We start from the raw sequence: 14687 nt of genomic DNA, 5'->3' as shown, positions 1-14687 counted from the left end.
GTGAAGGAGCAGGTTTTGTCTCAGGTACTCCGTGAGCAGGAACGACGTCTGGCGGCTTCGGTGTATTGGGAATTATGATTACTTCGGATTCCTGCAGAACCTCTTCGAGAATCTCGTTTATATAGAAGAGAAATGGGACGAGTACCCTGAACGCGTCGTCTGCCATAGGTGCGGTGCCGACGGCGTGCAGCAAGGCAACAGAGGGCCAGCGCTAGAGGATGAGTGAGGGCCAACGCTGGTTGTCATCGTTCTTTGTTTGTGTTTTTTTTTTTTAACACAAGGTGCCCAAGATTGGGTTCACATGATATGAAGAGGGTGCCCGACCAACTTGAACATTTTTTTAACAAGGTAAATGGCAAATCGTAACTGGCTGGCTGCGTTAAAACCTCATCGTAAAAAAATTTGCAGCGTAAAACTCTATGCACGATGAAAAGGCAGGCGCAAAGGGCAGCCAGTGAAAGGGCAACTTGAAGGGGCAGCGCTGGGAAGAATTGTCATCGTTGGTGGATTGGCTACGTAGACTTCAACCTGTAGATGGGTATTGGGCCAAGCACACTAGAGAGTGTAGAAGCATGAGGGAGAGAGGCTACCAAGGCATGCCGAGGGAGAGGACTCTTGCAAAGGATCCGTGGTGCCCTTTCACGAAGAGATGTGCCCGTTGATGTGCAACACTCAGCAAAGGTATTCAGCCGTCAGCAAAAGGGAGAGCCACACCCATAAATAGGTACTCATGTATGCGAAAGGGTGCCAACAAGGTGAAGAGGTGCTGCCCTTTCACATGAATAGGTGTGAGCGCGATCCGAAGGGATGCCACCCGATGAAGAGGCACACGAAAGGGCACTAAAAAAAGTTTGCCCGAAATTCACCGAATACGTGGCACGCCGCTCACACACATTTGCGTCTCTGTCTGTTATTTATGTAAGTGAAACAGAAAAATTCATGTTACCTCATATACATATGTGTGTGTGTGTGTGTACCACCTTTCTTCTGCTTCCATGCAACTCTGGGAGAGGGGGGAGAGGGTAGTGACGAGAGAGAGGCTCACAGCCTTCGAGTTCCAGGAATTTCTTTTGCTCGGATACCATTGTAAGAATTCTAGTTACTAATCCTTAATTAAGTAAGACTTAAGAAACTTGAACTTGACTCTGAGATAAGACTTAGAAGACTTTGTGTTTGATTGATTGAGTGATTGAAATGTGTCACAAGGGCGTTCTTATATAGAAACTGAAGAGACACGACCATAGGTCAAAAGACACGACTCTAGGCCAATAGTTGTGTCCCTCTGCTGTAGAGTCGTGACTCTTCGGCGTAAAGGTGCAACCATTTGTTGAAGAGGCATGGCTATTCGCCGAACAAGTGCGATTCTTGGACGAAGAGACGAATCCTTTGGAGAATCAGGGTCTCGGATATGGTGCATCTTCGTATCTGCAAAAGAATCAAGTGAAGAAGGTAATACAAGACAAATAATACGTCACAATCGTGACACTTTAGCTGTTATGGGCTTGGACACTCCAATCGAGAAATCAATAGCAACACACGAACAAAAATTGCAAAATCACTGAACTTCATCTTTTGGGTCTTTGGAGCACTTGGTCAATCTTTTCACACGCTTGTCAACATGCAAATGACGTTTGTACTCCATTTTGTTGAGATCCCCTCTGGAAATTTACCAAACTATCCCACACTGGGTTTTAGCTTTCCTTCATCTCCACGGTGACCAACAATTGAAGGGGTGTCGTCTTTGTTGGATTCTCGGCGAGAACCCATGTTTATTGTAGAAGGGATGGGATCCTCCGTAGAAGAAGAATCATTTTGAGCTCCGATACCACTGTTGCAGGCTTGGATACTCCAAGGGAGAAATTGATAGCAACACACGAGCAAAAATTGCAAAATCACTGAACTTGGAGAGAGAGAGAGAGAGAGGAGGAGAAGAGAGAGAGTCGACACGGCTTGGCAGAGGTCCAAGCCAAGATACACTGCCCCCAAAGTTTGGCACCCCTTTCGGTATTTCTCTATTATTGCTCTTTGCGAAGTACAACTCCCGAGGGACCAACTCTTTCCGAGACTTTGTGTCTAGATGCTCTATGGAAGAGTGGCTCTTTGGGCACTTATAAACTTACAAGGGATGCCCAAAAGCAGAGCCCCAAAAGCATCAGATGCAAAAGCACTTGCACTTGAAAGTCCGTGCCGAGAATTGCAAAAACTGCCAGCACAAAATGTGGAAAGCCGTATAACAGCGCCACACGGCAGCAACGTGATTTACGGAAATCATTCGGAGATGTCAAGCTTTGAATTTTAGGTTTTAGGCCCCTCGGCCGGTTCTCTATAAGTTGGTAGAAGTTAGGCTTAAAATCTCTAATCCCCTCCTGTTTTACGTCCCTCGGCGACACTTTTATCAATTCTTCAAGGTTCAATTTCTCCTTGTTCTCTCGACCATTTTCCTTCCAGTTGGGCATGCCACGTCATTACTTTGTGATATTAGCCTCCATCCATTGATGCTCCAACACCCCTACCCCCTGCCACCCTGTCACATGCACATGGCTCTGTGTGCCATGTGGACATTGCTTCATCGACTTCGAGAGGAGATTATGTAGATAGGAGCGTCTAGAATTCTAGGAGGATTAGTACTAGCAATTTTGTGAGGCTACTTGTAGGACCTGCATGTCTAGACGAGTCCATTAGATAGGTTTTCCAGTTTTGGAACCCTCTTGCATAAATGGTTTGTTTATGCATTTTGACAGATATTAAGGCATGTGGCATGACATGCATGAAGGTCTAGGTTAGAGAAACGTGTCCGTCCAATCTGTTCGTCAAATGGGTCACAAAAAGTGAATTCATTACGTAGTTAGAATGCAAGAGATGTTGCGTCTCTTTTCTCAAGTGCAGGCACAAATGCAAGAGATTCGGGAAAAGGAGACTCTCTCAGTCTCTTCTTCTCCAAAGGATGACACACAGGATTTGCATGATGATAAGCATGAAGAATTGCATGACAATGACAAGCATGATGACAAGCATGATGATTTACATGATCAAGATGTGATTTCTCACGAGCATGATGATTTGTATGACCACGATGTGATTGTTCACAAGAATGATGGGTGATGCTTTTTCTGGTGAAGCTAACCTCATTGCAGATTCGATCAATCAGGAAGAACCGATCTTGGCTTTCGAGTCGAGGTCCATAGCACCACCATGGGCAGATTCGATTGATCACGAAGAACTGATCTTGGCTCTCGGGCCTAGGTCCAAAGAACCCCCACAGGAAGTATTATGTATACGAATGATTAGTCAGCACGCATTGTTCGAATGTTTCATTCGTGATCGTTTCTTGTATTTTAATCAGCGTCTTCATGTGATCCCTTTCCAAAGGCATGCCATATTGTACGTTGAGCACAATTCACTCATGAATGAGCATGGATGTATGCGGATTTCTCATGAAAAGCTGAAAAGTATGCATTCAAGGAAGTCACATTCCATGTCTCTTCCTTGGCATGACACAATCGTAGAAAGAGCACAAGAAGGATTGAGCATCAAGCATCGGCATTTCCATTGTGTTTTGCCACAGTTGATTGATTTAGATCAGAAAGTCAAGATTCGATCTCATTGTTTGCTCATAGTACTCAACTTCGAGTACTGTTAGGCAAATTTCTGAAGTCCAAAGGTCCTAGTCTGAAAAATCCCTTGGTTGGAAAGAAAGATTTGTTGATAACTATCTTTACCTCCCCTGACTTAGACAAGATTGGATTAAGCTCTATTTTGAGATCTCAAGAAGATTTGGATGCTCTCCCTCCTTGTGTGAGAAAGGTATGGAACCATCCTGTCGTAGCTTTCAAATATGTGAAAACTTTAGGACAAAAAGCTTTCAACTATAGTGACATAGGACGTAATCTTAAAAAGCAAGAGAGGCTAGCAATCTCAAGTATTGATTGCCCTTGTAGTAAAACTGCCTTTTCTTCTTACGTAAATGGAGCTTTGGGTCATGTAGTTACTGCCGATTGTTCTATCCTTCCTTCGGATTCCTTGAAAGACCTTTTCTCAAGAGGTACTAAATATAGGCTCCCTTCCTCAAACGACTCTTGCCTTCTCAAAGCCATAGAAAAAGGAATTTCTAGTTTCGTAGTAAAGTTTGAGGAGTCTTTAGGAGTTCAAGGTATTTTTACCCATTGGAAGTCTGTAATCCTCAAGAAAGCTTCTTTGAAATTAGCATCTTGCTCTCGGAACGTTTCTTCAAGAAGGAATAGCTTATCTTCTTCTGATCGTGATGCTCTTAGGAAATTTCATCGTGATTTTGTAATCTCTTATGTAGATAAGTGCTCTAATAACTTTGTTGTTACGTGCAAAAAGTTCTATTTAGAATGCTTGTTAGGTGAAGTAAATTCTCAGACTTACAGTGATTGTGATCTTTCAATGCAAGAGGTTATCTTGAAACATGAAGACTTTTGTAAGTCTTTTGGTTTTAAGTTCCAGCCTAAATTACCTTTTTTATATACCGTTTGGAAGTTCCACAAGAACCCTATAAAGCCTAGATTTATAGCTGCTTCTTGTAACACCTCTTTGACCGAGGTTTCCAAATGGCTTAGTTATTGTTTCAAAGCCATTTTACCTAGCGTAAATGAATTGTGGAATAATATGCTAAAGGAAGCAGACGTACCCACCGATTCAAGTTGGATTTTAAATGATTCAGTAGGTGTGATTCCTGTTTTACAGTTTTTGAACTCTTCAAGAAGCCTTAAGGAGAAATCTTCTCCTTTATGTCTCCAAACTTTTGACTTTACAACGCTATACACGAAGCTAAATTTGGAGGACCTTAAATTTAGAGTCAAGTCTCTTATTTCAAAAGTTTTTGCGTACAAGCTTGAAAAGGATAGGTACAAGGCATTGCTAGTAGAAAAGTCAGCCTTGAACTTTGACTTCTTATGGCTGAAAAATAAGAATGTAGATGTAGACAAAGGAAGAAAGAGATTCACCAGGATTGTAGATGACATTGACATCATATCTTGGTTAGATTTTCTTTTGGACAATTTATATATAACCATCGGCGACTCTCTTTTCAAGCAAACAATTGGTATCCCTATGGGTACCAATTGTGCTGTTTTTCTTGCTAATTTCTATCTTTTTACTTACGAGTTTGATTTTATGGAGCGTCTTGTCCTTGATAACACTTGCCCAATATTTTTGCACAAGTTATGCAATGTAAGACGCTTTGTAGATGATCTTTTTGTCCGTGACGTTCCTTCTTTTCAAGATTTTATGTACTTGAATTCGAGTTCTGTAGGCGGAGGGATTTATCCCAAGGAGTTTTGTGAACTTAACTGTACCACAAATAGTGATTGTTGTGCCTTTTTAGACCTTAAGATTTTTCAGACTCCCTTGGGATTAGAAGTAGATATCTATGATAAGCGCCTTGAACCAGAATATGCCAATCTAAAAATCATCCGCATGCCTCACATTTCTTCGAACATTTCTCTTTTAGCTAAGTACGGTGTCATTTGCTCTCAACTATTCAGATTTTCTCGTCTTTGTTCTAGTAAATCTACTTTTGTTGTTCAATCTTGCCATCTTATTTCTTTACTAGTTGAAAAAGGATACTCATTCAAAAGAATCATGAAAAAAGTTCGTTCATTTTTGCATCGTAGTAAGTTTATTTCTAGTGTTTCTTCCTTTGGAATGTTCAAGATAATCAGTAGTAAATTCAATAGAAGTGGGGAGCTAAAAAGCCGACTTATTGTTTGACTTAATAACACCTTATGTTGTTGTTTTGATCTTTAGCGTTTCTAGTATTTTCACTATAGCTTGACAATGGCTAGCCTTTATCATGGCTGAGTATGCCCATCACCTCCGGAGGGTGATAGAAACTCAGCTCGTTGGTTTTGTAGAGTACGTTCAAAGCATGAATGACCTCTATGTAAACCTGCACTACTCTTGGGCACTGACGACGTGAGTAGGGATGTCATAGCTGTTGTCCAAGCTATGCATGATAAAGGTGATAATCTTATTCTTCGTGTTTCGACAAGCAGTGAAGTTGAGATCACATATTGTCAAGTTTGGTTCTTTGCTCTTCGTAGGTTTGTAGTAGTATTCTTTTTTCGATTTCATATTTAGCTTACCTGAGGACTTAAGAATGTGTTTCGTTATAGGTTGTTGTGTGAAGTTTGATTTCTAGGATTAAGTTTTTAAGATGTCTTATCCTTTTTTTTTTTGCTTAAAGTTGAGTACTTGCTTTAAGCCAAGTAAGTTGCGTCAACTTATTTTACACATACCTTTTTTGAAAACATTTTTAAGTTAATAATGTTTTGTTTTATCTAGTTTTGTTTCGAAGCAATCAAAGTGATTTAGTTAGTTAGTTTGTTTGTTTTTGTTTTTCTTTTCTTTTCGTGTGTCCCCTGCTTTTATAGTTTTATGAGTGCTTTATTCCCTCTTATAATTCGTGAGTTCAGACTATTCTGAACTTATGAAGGTATATAGTCCTTGCAGGCTGGGACTGAGGCTGTGGGGTAGGTAGGTCGAGGCCTCCTCCGTGGGCAGGCCTTCGCTAGATGGCCCATCTGTCGCAAATGAAGCACTGGTTCGGGAGGCCCGAATACTCCACACTGTTTAAACCAACCCCCACTCACTCGAGGCAGAAGAATAACCTTCGGGAGCGTGTGAGTGTCTTTGACCAAAACGCGGACTGAGGGAATGCCAGCCGCCTTGGTAGCTACTGAGGTTGCCGTGCGAGGTGACTCCAGGACAGTCCCAATGGCTGAGCCGATCCTGGACAAAAGTGGAAGTACTCCCTTCGCAAAGCCGGAAAGCAGACGAAGATGGGGATGTCTGCCTCCTCTACTAGAACATCCGAAGTAGGGTCGAAACCATGTCTCCACTGTCGAAAGTGGGCTCGTGCTACTCGGATGGTCAATGGACTCGTGGCGATGACCTTGGACGCCATCTCAGAGGTCTCAAACTCGATCTGATAGTAACCTCGTCTGAGTATCTGTACGTCCAAGACATGCCCACCTCTGCGAGAAGGCGGGCTTGGAGAAGGTCACGCAGCTCTCCTCTGCTAGGTCGGGTGGTGAGAATCTTGCAGATGACAGAAGTTGCCTGCAAGCGCTCTACCTTTGCGGCTAGGCTCACTTGCTCTGTCGGTGAAAGAGCAAGTCGAATGGTGGGCTCAGCAGGGTCGGGCGAGGGGGCTTCGGACGAGTCCCTCTGTGGCGGACCTAGAGCCTCCATTTGTGTCTACTGCTGTGGCGAAGAAGCGGACGGAGAAGAGACCCTGCAATCGAGCGCGTCGAGCACAGTCCAAAGAAAACTATGCTGCCAGAGCTAGTTGCAGGAGTCTTCAGAAAAGAAGAAGACCGGGGGGGGGGGGGGGGGGGGGGGGGGGGGGGGGGGGGGGGGCGGGCGGGCTGGGCTGCCGCGCGCAAGGATAGGCGGGGGTGGGGGACAGCGAGGGGGGGGTGCGTTTAGCAGTAGCGAGCAAGCTTTCAAAAGCCCCCAAAAGCAGTAACTTAAAAGCTTCTCCAATTAAAGCAATTATCCCAAAAGACTTTGCCACGTCAGGCTGTCAACGCGTTTTGCGCCGAAAAATCCGGGCTGCCACGTGTCTGCTATTAGCGCATTTACTGGGTCCGTACTCTGCTGCCCGACTCTGTGAGTGTGTCCAGGGTTAGCCACGTCACCCATTTGTGACAGTACCCTTGACCAAAGTATCGGTGGACCTAGCTTACCTTTCTGTTCTTTTCTTGTGCCCTGTGACTTGTTGGTAGCTCCATTGGCCCCCCCTATCCACTCGCACATCAATCTGAATCTTCGGAATTTTTTGATGAATCATTAGTTGATTCTCTTGCTTCTTCGGAACTCTGATGAATCATCAGCTGATTCCATTGCTGCTTCAGAAATCTTTGATGAATTATCATTTGGTTCGCTTGGTTCTTTCTTTTCCTTGGAAGACTCTTGCCCCGTTGAGGTGAACATTGGCTTGTCTGTAGGATAGGTCAATGAGCCGGCATGCATAGCAAAACCTTGCTTGGTATGTCCCATAAGTCTGTGAATGAAATCAGACTTATTTTGTAGGCAAAATCGTCCTATTTCTTTAGGTAGTCTGGAACAAAACCGCTCAACCTACTTCCTAAAAGTGGGGTGAATCGGGTGGTGATCTCGTTTGCAGCTGCAAGCAAACCTCCTCTCGGGACCGGGTAGCCAATGGATCTCAGATCTATCGCGACAAATCTTCTTGGAATCGACCTCAACGTACCGCCCACTGAACGGGCACTGGTGCAATTTGCAAGTGCAAGGACTACAAGTAGGGTGTCGATGCAGAGGGGAAGGGAAGCACTAGAGCAAGGGAGAGATATCGCTAGCAAACTGGGAAATAGAGAGAAAAACACTGGTGCTCAGAAACGCTAGAGAGAGGAAAAATACGAGACTCCAGCAAAGCGCTAGAGAGAGAAGATGCTAGAGAGAGAGAGTATGGCCCAAAACGTTGGAACTCTGCAATCACTGGTATGCCAAATACATCCACTGGGGTTCCATTATCCATATATATAAAAATGCCCTACCTGCATGCATAAAAGCCCATGACTGGAAAAAGTGGGGAAACTAATGATAAAATGTGCAAAGTCACATAAGTGACTGACTACCCACATATCATAGGAAAAAATGTAGAACATAAGAGACTCTGACCTTGGGAAATTGTACGGGTGGGCAACACTATGGAATGCACCGCCGAGAAAGTATGTCTACCTTAGGTACGGCCGGGCATAGCCACATTACAGCCCTCACTCCCTAATCTGGATATTGGAGCCATCACCGTACAGGAATTTGAAACTCTAACAAAACGTGCCTGGCTGGTTGGTTTTAGTCCATTGCACCAATTTTAAGCCACCTTCATGTGAGACCCTGCTCCCTATTTTTGTGCAAATAATTTCTTTATTTACTGGCACAGTGGACTCTATTTCAGAGATGTAGAAAGACCTGACATACATCAGGACCCTTGTCCATTTATGTATATCCAATAGCCCCGGCAGCTTCACTAGAAGCAAATTTTGTTTAAGATTGCATATCTATGATTTTTTGTCCTTCAACATGCTCCTATTCTTATGGAACAAGAGAGCAGATTGTGTCTTGTAAGTGCTTTTTAAACTTACGTGTGTAACAGTGTTTGCCTGTGAACCTTGGTGAATGCCTGCACTTATGAACATGGCTTAGTCAAAATGAACGTTGAAGTGTGAATAGAGAACATTATTTTCTTCAGGTTCGGTTGACAATTATGATTGAAGATCCTGCTGAAGAGGAAGAAAGAAAGCAATATAATGTTGAGAATGAACGTGGATGCTCTCGAGAAGAGATGGCAGCTGCTCTTGTGGATGTAAGTTGTTCTGTTGTCGAAGACTGGAAATTTTTGGCTTATATTTCTGTCTGACTTTCCCCTCATGCATATTCTCCAGCCTAACATCTAGGAACACCCAAATAGGGGAAGGGTCTTTTAAATGTTTTTCTTTTAAACTTGTTAACATATCTTTTCTGTTGCTGACATTTCATTGTTCATTAAGGTATATGAAGGAAGAATTCCTTCTGATAGGAATGTTTTGCGAGAGCTTACCAATGAAATGGTTAACTGGCCCAACCTTGAGGTAAAATATTGCTTTGTGAGCTTGAGTTTCTTCTTTCTGAAGAAACAGATGTCTGACTCACAATATCTTCTGTTTTCTGAAGGATGAATCAGAAGCTTCAAGTGATCCAACTGAGTCACCGTATGCCAAAACTACAGACACTGGCGTTGATCCAAGGGTAGTAGCTCGAAAAGTGAAGGTGGAATTTGATGCAGCAGCAGAAATTCAACCTGGAACAGAATCGGATGAGCCAGATGTACCTCCAGTAGTAGTAAGTAGCTGCCGGCCCTTTTTAAAAAAGAATAGTTCGAAGAGTTGAGAAAGTCTTAAGTGGAAAACAATGATCCCCTGGTTTTGAGAAGGGAAGTCTTTGGTGTGGGCTGCTGCGTCGAAGCATGCAAGTATTATGATTTGTGATCTGGACAAAGCTGCAGTAGGTTAAGGGCTCCTTGCAAGGTCCTTTTAGCTGATTTATGCTCTGCAATTACATAATTTTTGTCTGTTCCTAATAGAGTGACATGTATTTATGGAAAACCTGTAAAAGCTCTATCATTGATGCAAAAATACCTTCATGCACAGCCTTAAGCTTACATTGTACTAGCCTGCTACTGTTATGTGCTTGTTCCACATTCTGAGTTCTCAAGTAAGCTGAAATGTAGTACACTAGAATACATCCAGATACTAACATACAAACAAATCATTATGACTTCTCAACAAAAGTCAAAACGTTGCATTGCATGTTCAAATTACATTATAGATTATATCCACATGCAAGCCATAAGAAGTCTGCTTGCTTAAATTTGTCTGAGATCACCCTCCTATTTCAGTCGCTTAGGCTTAATTTACATCCTCAAAAATGCAGTAGGTAGAGTGATTACCGAACATGCAACTTTAGCGGGTGTGGCCAGTCCAACTCTGCAAGACCATAGGAAGCTCCTGATGAGCTGTTGATGAGGTGCTATATTGGATCTATGCAGGAACTCAAATGTTGCCTTTGTGCATGTGGCTTGTCCATCATTGAAATGTCATAGGAAGTTCTTGATGGTGAATGGCTGTATCTGATCTATGTAGAATCTTGAATGGATCCTATAGGGTAATTCACCACATCATCACGGAAAATACTTGGTTACCCCTGGCCAGGGACAGACGGCCAAGCTCCCATGTACAAGCTTCCTCCGAATAGTCAAGGGGAGGGGGCAATCTGCTGCTCTGGTGCAAGTCAAGTCCAACGTGGCAACCCAAATATGGCATTGGGGAATCCATCTGAAGCCCTTACCAGGGAACCAATTGGGGTTGACTCCCAAATATAGTTTGAGGGGCCGTATGGTGGTCAAGGTACTTGAAATGAGTCCCATCACTCGACAGTTGCGTAGGCCTACGTCAGACTATGGCACCATGGTTTTGACCCTGCAATTTATGGGACTTCCGAGGAGGCAGGCTTTCTAGTTTTGGTCTACTTCCTTGGTTTGTGCTGTGTGTAACAAACTTGGACACCCCAAGTCTAGATTCTGTCGCGACACAAAAGAAATTCACTTCAAATACTTCACAAATAAAGAGTCGACATGGCCCGGCGTAGTTCCATGCCAAGAGAGATTGGCCCCTTGGGACTTATTTATTGATACAAGGGATGCTAAAAGCAGAGTCCCAAAAGCAGGTAAACTCAAAAGCAACTCGATCCAAAAGCTGCCAGTAAAAAGAAGTCTCATCAGCCGGCGGAATTCCGTACAGTTTGGCCACGTCAGCAGTCAGCGCGTATTGCGGCAGTTCATACAACAGTCATCGCAAATTGCGGCCGTCCGTACAGCAGCCACGTCAGCAACCCTTTACACATTGTTTTAATGCCTAGGTGTCCCTTAGGCCCCTCAGCAGTTGTCCATAAGTCGGAACAACTTAGTAGTTGGTCATGCCACGTCATCAGTTTGTGACATACCCCCCTCTTGAAAGAATTGTAATTGCCCTCGATTACGCTTGCAAAAGAGACAGAGGCCCTAAACATTTCAGCAGACACTGACTCTAAGTACTGACGCACTAGACACAACACATCTAGCACTTGTACAAAGACGACAGTCACATCACATCACAGGACATCACCTGACAAATCTATCACAGAAAAATTCATTCCAAATCTCAGACCATGATTGCCAGCAACATATTTAGTAACCGCATCTAGATCCATCCCAAACCTCACTGATGCCGGATCATAGTTGTCAAGAAACGTGTTTCTTCACTTATGAAACCTACAAAACATTTCTGTATGAGTTTGGACGTTTCAAAGGAAAAGTCAAGGCTCGTAAGTTTTCACACGTCAAGCTGTAGCGTTGATTTTTTTATGTCATGAAATCCTCAATGTCATGAATGTAGCTTCTGTCTTGCTTCTAATGATGAAAGTTAGTCATATTCTCCCTCTTTTTGATGTCTAAGATCTCAGCTTATACCACTTAAACTTACGTACATTCTTTAGTTTGCACGAAACTTCTGTTTTGGCGTTTCTTTCTCGGACGAAACCGTTTCGAAACTTCTGAAACTCGTTTCAAACGAAACGTTTCGAAACTCAGTGGCAACTTGTGCCGGATTAACTAATCCTTATTGTGATCATGTCTATAGAGATTTACGAGACCGAAATGTTGCAGTCATTTTGTCTTTCAGTTCCTGCACTCAAACAAGTTACATAAGAGAGTACAAATCATTCATATTGAATTTCGGGAATTCCATTTCATAAAGTTATACTTTTGCAAGTCTGGCAAAGCCAACGCTAGTCCAATAGTCAATTTTTCCTTAAGTGTCTGAAAAGCAGTCACCTCTGTCAAACCCCATGAGAAAGGGACTCCTTTCTGAGTCAATAAAGGCGAAGCTATCTCTGCAAACTTCCGAATGAAGCGCCTGTAGTAAGTCTTAATTTTGGTCGGGTCCATTTGTACTCCTATTGGTGAGACGATATGTCCCAAGAAATGTATCTCCGGCAAGAAAAACTCGCTCTTTTTGGCATTATTAACCAATCTGTGATCATGCAATTCCTGAAGCAGATGGTGTCGGTGCTCTGCTTCATTTTTAGAGAAAACTACAATATCATCAAAGAAAGTGCCCACAAAAGATCGTTGCTCTCGAAAAACCCTATCCATCATTCGGTTGAAAGTTGTTGGAGTTGGTAAGTCCAAAAGGCATCACCAAAAATTCGTATAAACCAAAGCTTGTCCAAAAGGTTGTCTTGTAGACATCTCACGGAGCGATTCTGATCTGATGATATCCGCTCTTCAAATCAGTCCTGCTGAAACTGAAACAAGAGGATCCTGAAGTCTGTCAAGAAGATCATCGATCCTTGGAATCGAAAATCTGTTCTTGATTGTGATTTTATTGAGAGCTCTATAGTCAATGCACATTCTCCAAGATTCGTCTTACTTTAGTACCGGTAAGGTGAAGTACTAGGCTGGATGAGACCCTTTTCAAGAAGGTCTTTCACTTGGTTCATGATTTCTTCATTCTGGGCTCGGCTAACACGGTAAGGTGGCCGGTTCTGTGGTGTGGCTCCAAGAATCATATCAATAGTGTGGTCCTCAGGACGAGATGGAGGTAACTTGCCTGGCAGGCCTTCTGAGAAACAATTAGCATGTGTGTGCAGAAATTCTTGTCCTTCTTTGTTCAATTTAGACATGTTCGTTCGTTGTTCATCATTCAATTCTTTCAAATAGATCGAGTAAACAAAAAGATTGGATTTTATTAATTTTGAAATGGTTGAAGCCGATTCAATAGGGACGGACTCCCCCTTCAATTTTACATCAAGGACAATTTTCCTGCCCTTCTCATTGGTCAAAGTCGCTTTCTTGGCCCGATAGTCGACCACGGCGTTGTTCTTATGGTACCAAGGGATTCCTAGGAGGACGTCACACCCTTCCAAAGGCATGATGTAAAAGTCCTCGTGCCCTAAATACCCCTGACAATGCAAACGAAGTTTGCCAATGACAGGTGTTGTGGCTACATCCCGTCTGGGCGCCGCTAGAACTGCCTCCACCGGTGGCCTCATCCTGTCGGGCGTTATCTCAAGTCGAGCTGCCAATTCAGGCGAAATGACATTGGCCTTGGCTCCTCCATCAAAGAAGATGAGGGCTTCCTGATCTTTTACTTTGCCCCATGCGCGGCAAAGTTTCGTACTTTCATCCATCTGGCTTGGGTCGGTTCCCATGCAATCCGGTACCAGTCTTGCTTTCATCTTGCCTTTTCTGCCACGTTCTTCCGCTGCTCTGGAACTCTCAAGCCCGTCTTCAGTTTGTCCTCGTTGTGCCTTTTTGGGGCACTTTGTGGAGATGTGCCCTTGTTCCCTGCTACCAAAACACTTTCCCTCTTTGAGATAGTCGGGTCTCTCTTCCGCAGTCAATTGGGGTCGTGCATCTTTCCTTTTCTGTGAATTCTTCTTCTTTCTATTATCGTTGGTCGAGGTCTGTCTGGTCTTCTGTGTCAAAACTTCATCAGTTGGGTAGGTCAAATTCCGCGAATGTATCGAGAATCCCCGTTTAGCATGTCCCATTAGTTTTTGTATAAACTTAGACTTTTGTTCAAGGCAGTAATCTTGGATCTGTGTAGGGAGCCCGTAGCAAAACCGCTCAATCTTTTCATTAAGAGTGATCTTAATCGAAGAGGTCGGTAGAAAAGAATCCCAAAACCTCTCACAGTATGCGTCCAAAGTGTCACCCTCGGTCATCCGAAGATTGTTCCAAGCGGTTCTCACATCTCGTTCATACTCCTGAGTTAACCAAGAAGAAATAAAGAGCCGTTTGAACTTCAACTACTTGGTTGGGGCTTCTTTCTTGAGAAGAAGAGTGGACCGCCATGTTCGGGCATTTCCCTTTAAAAACGATGCTGCCCTCTTGATCTTGGAGTGCTCTGAGTAATGCCCTCCGGAGAAAGCTATATCAAACTGCTGAATGAAAGCCAAAGCCCTCGGAGCATCTCGGAATCCAGAAAAGGATTCAAATTTTATTGATTGTCCACCCTCTTTAAATTCCTTTTCCTTCTTGCTCTTATCTTCGAGGAAATTGTATTGGTCGGCTCTGTAAAAGTGTTTCTTCTTCGCATAAAACATGTGGTTGTTGGAGTCCG

The 14687-nt window shown here is 43.4% G+C and overlaps 1 protein-coding gene across 3 annotated transcripts in view; it reads left to right on the top strand.

Annotated features, from left to right (window-relative positions):
- The window catches only part of LOC147426849 (ycf3-interacting protein 1, chloroplastic-like), a 77090-nt gene that overhangs the window by 33221 nt on the left and 29182 nt on the right, over positions 1 to 14687 (top strand). For all 3 annotated transcript variants that reach the window (XM_086498860.1, XM_086498859.1, XM_086498858.1), the window contains exons 3-5: positions 9239 to 9352; positions 9537 to 9617; positions 9700 to 9867. In XM_086498860.1, the coding sequence (XP_086354986.1) occupies positions 9239 to 9352; positions 9537 to 9617; positions 9700 to 9867 (363 nt within the window). The remainder of the gene's footprint in view (positions 1 to 9238; positions 9353 to 9536; positions 9618 to 9699; positions 9868 to 14687) is intronic.

Source organism: Adiantum capillus-veneris, chromosome 24, assembly GCF_014529385.1.
Source record: "Adiantum capillus-veneris isolate H3 chromosome 24, ASM1452938v2, whole genome shotgun sequence".
NCBI classification, from domain to species: Eukaryota; Viridiplantae; Streptophyta; class Polypodiopsida; order Polypodiales; family Pteridaceae; genus Adiantum; species Adiantum capillus-veneris.
This window is presented reverse-complemented; position numbering and strand designations above follow the sequence as displayed.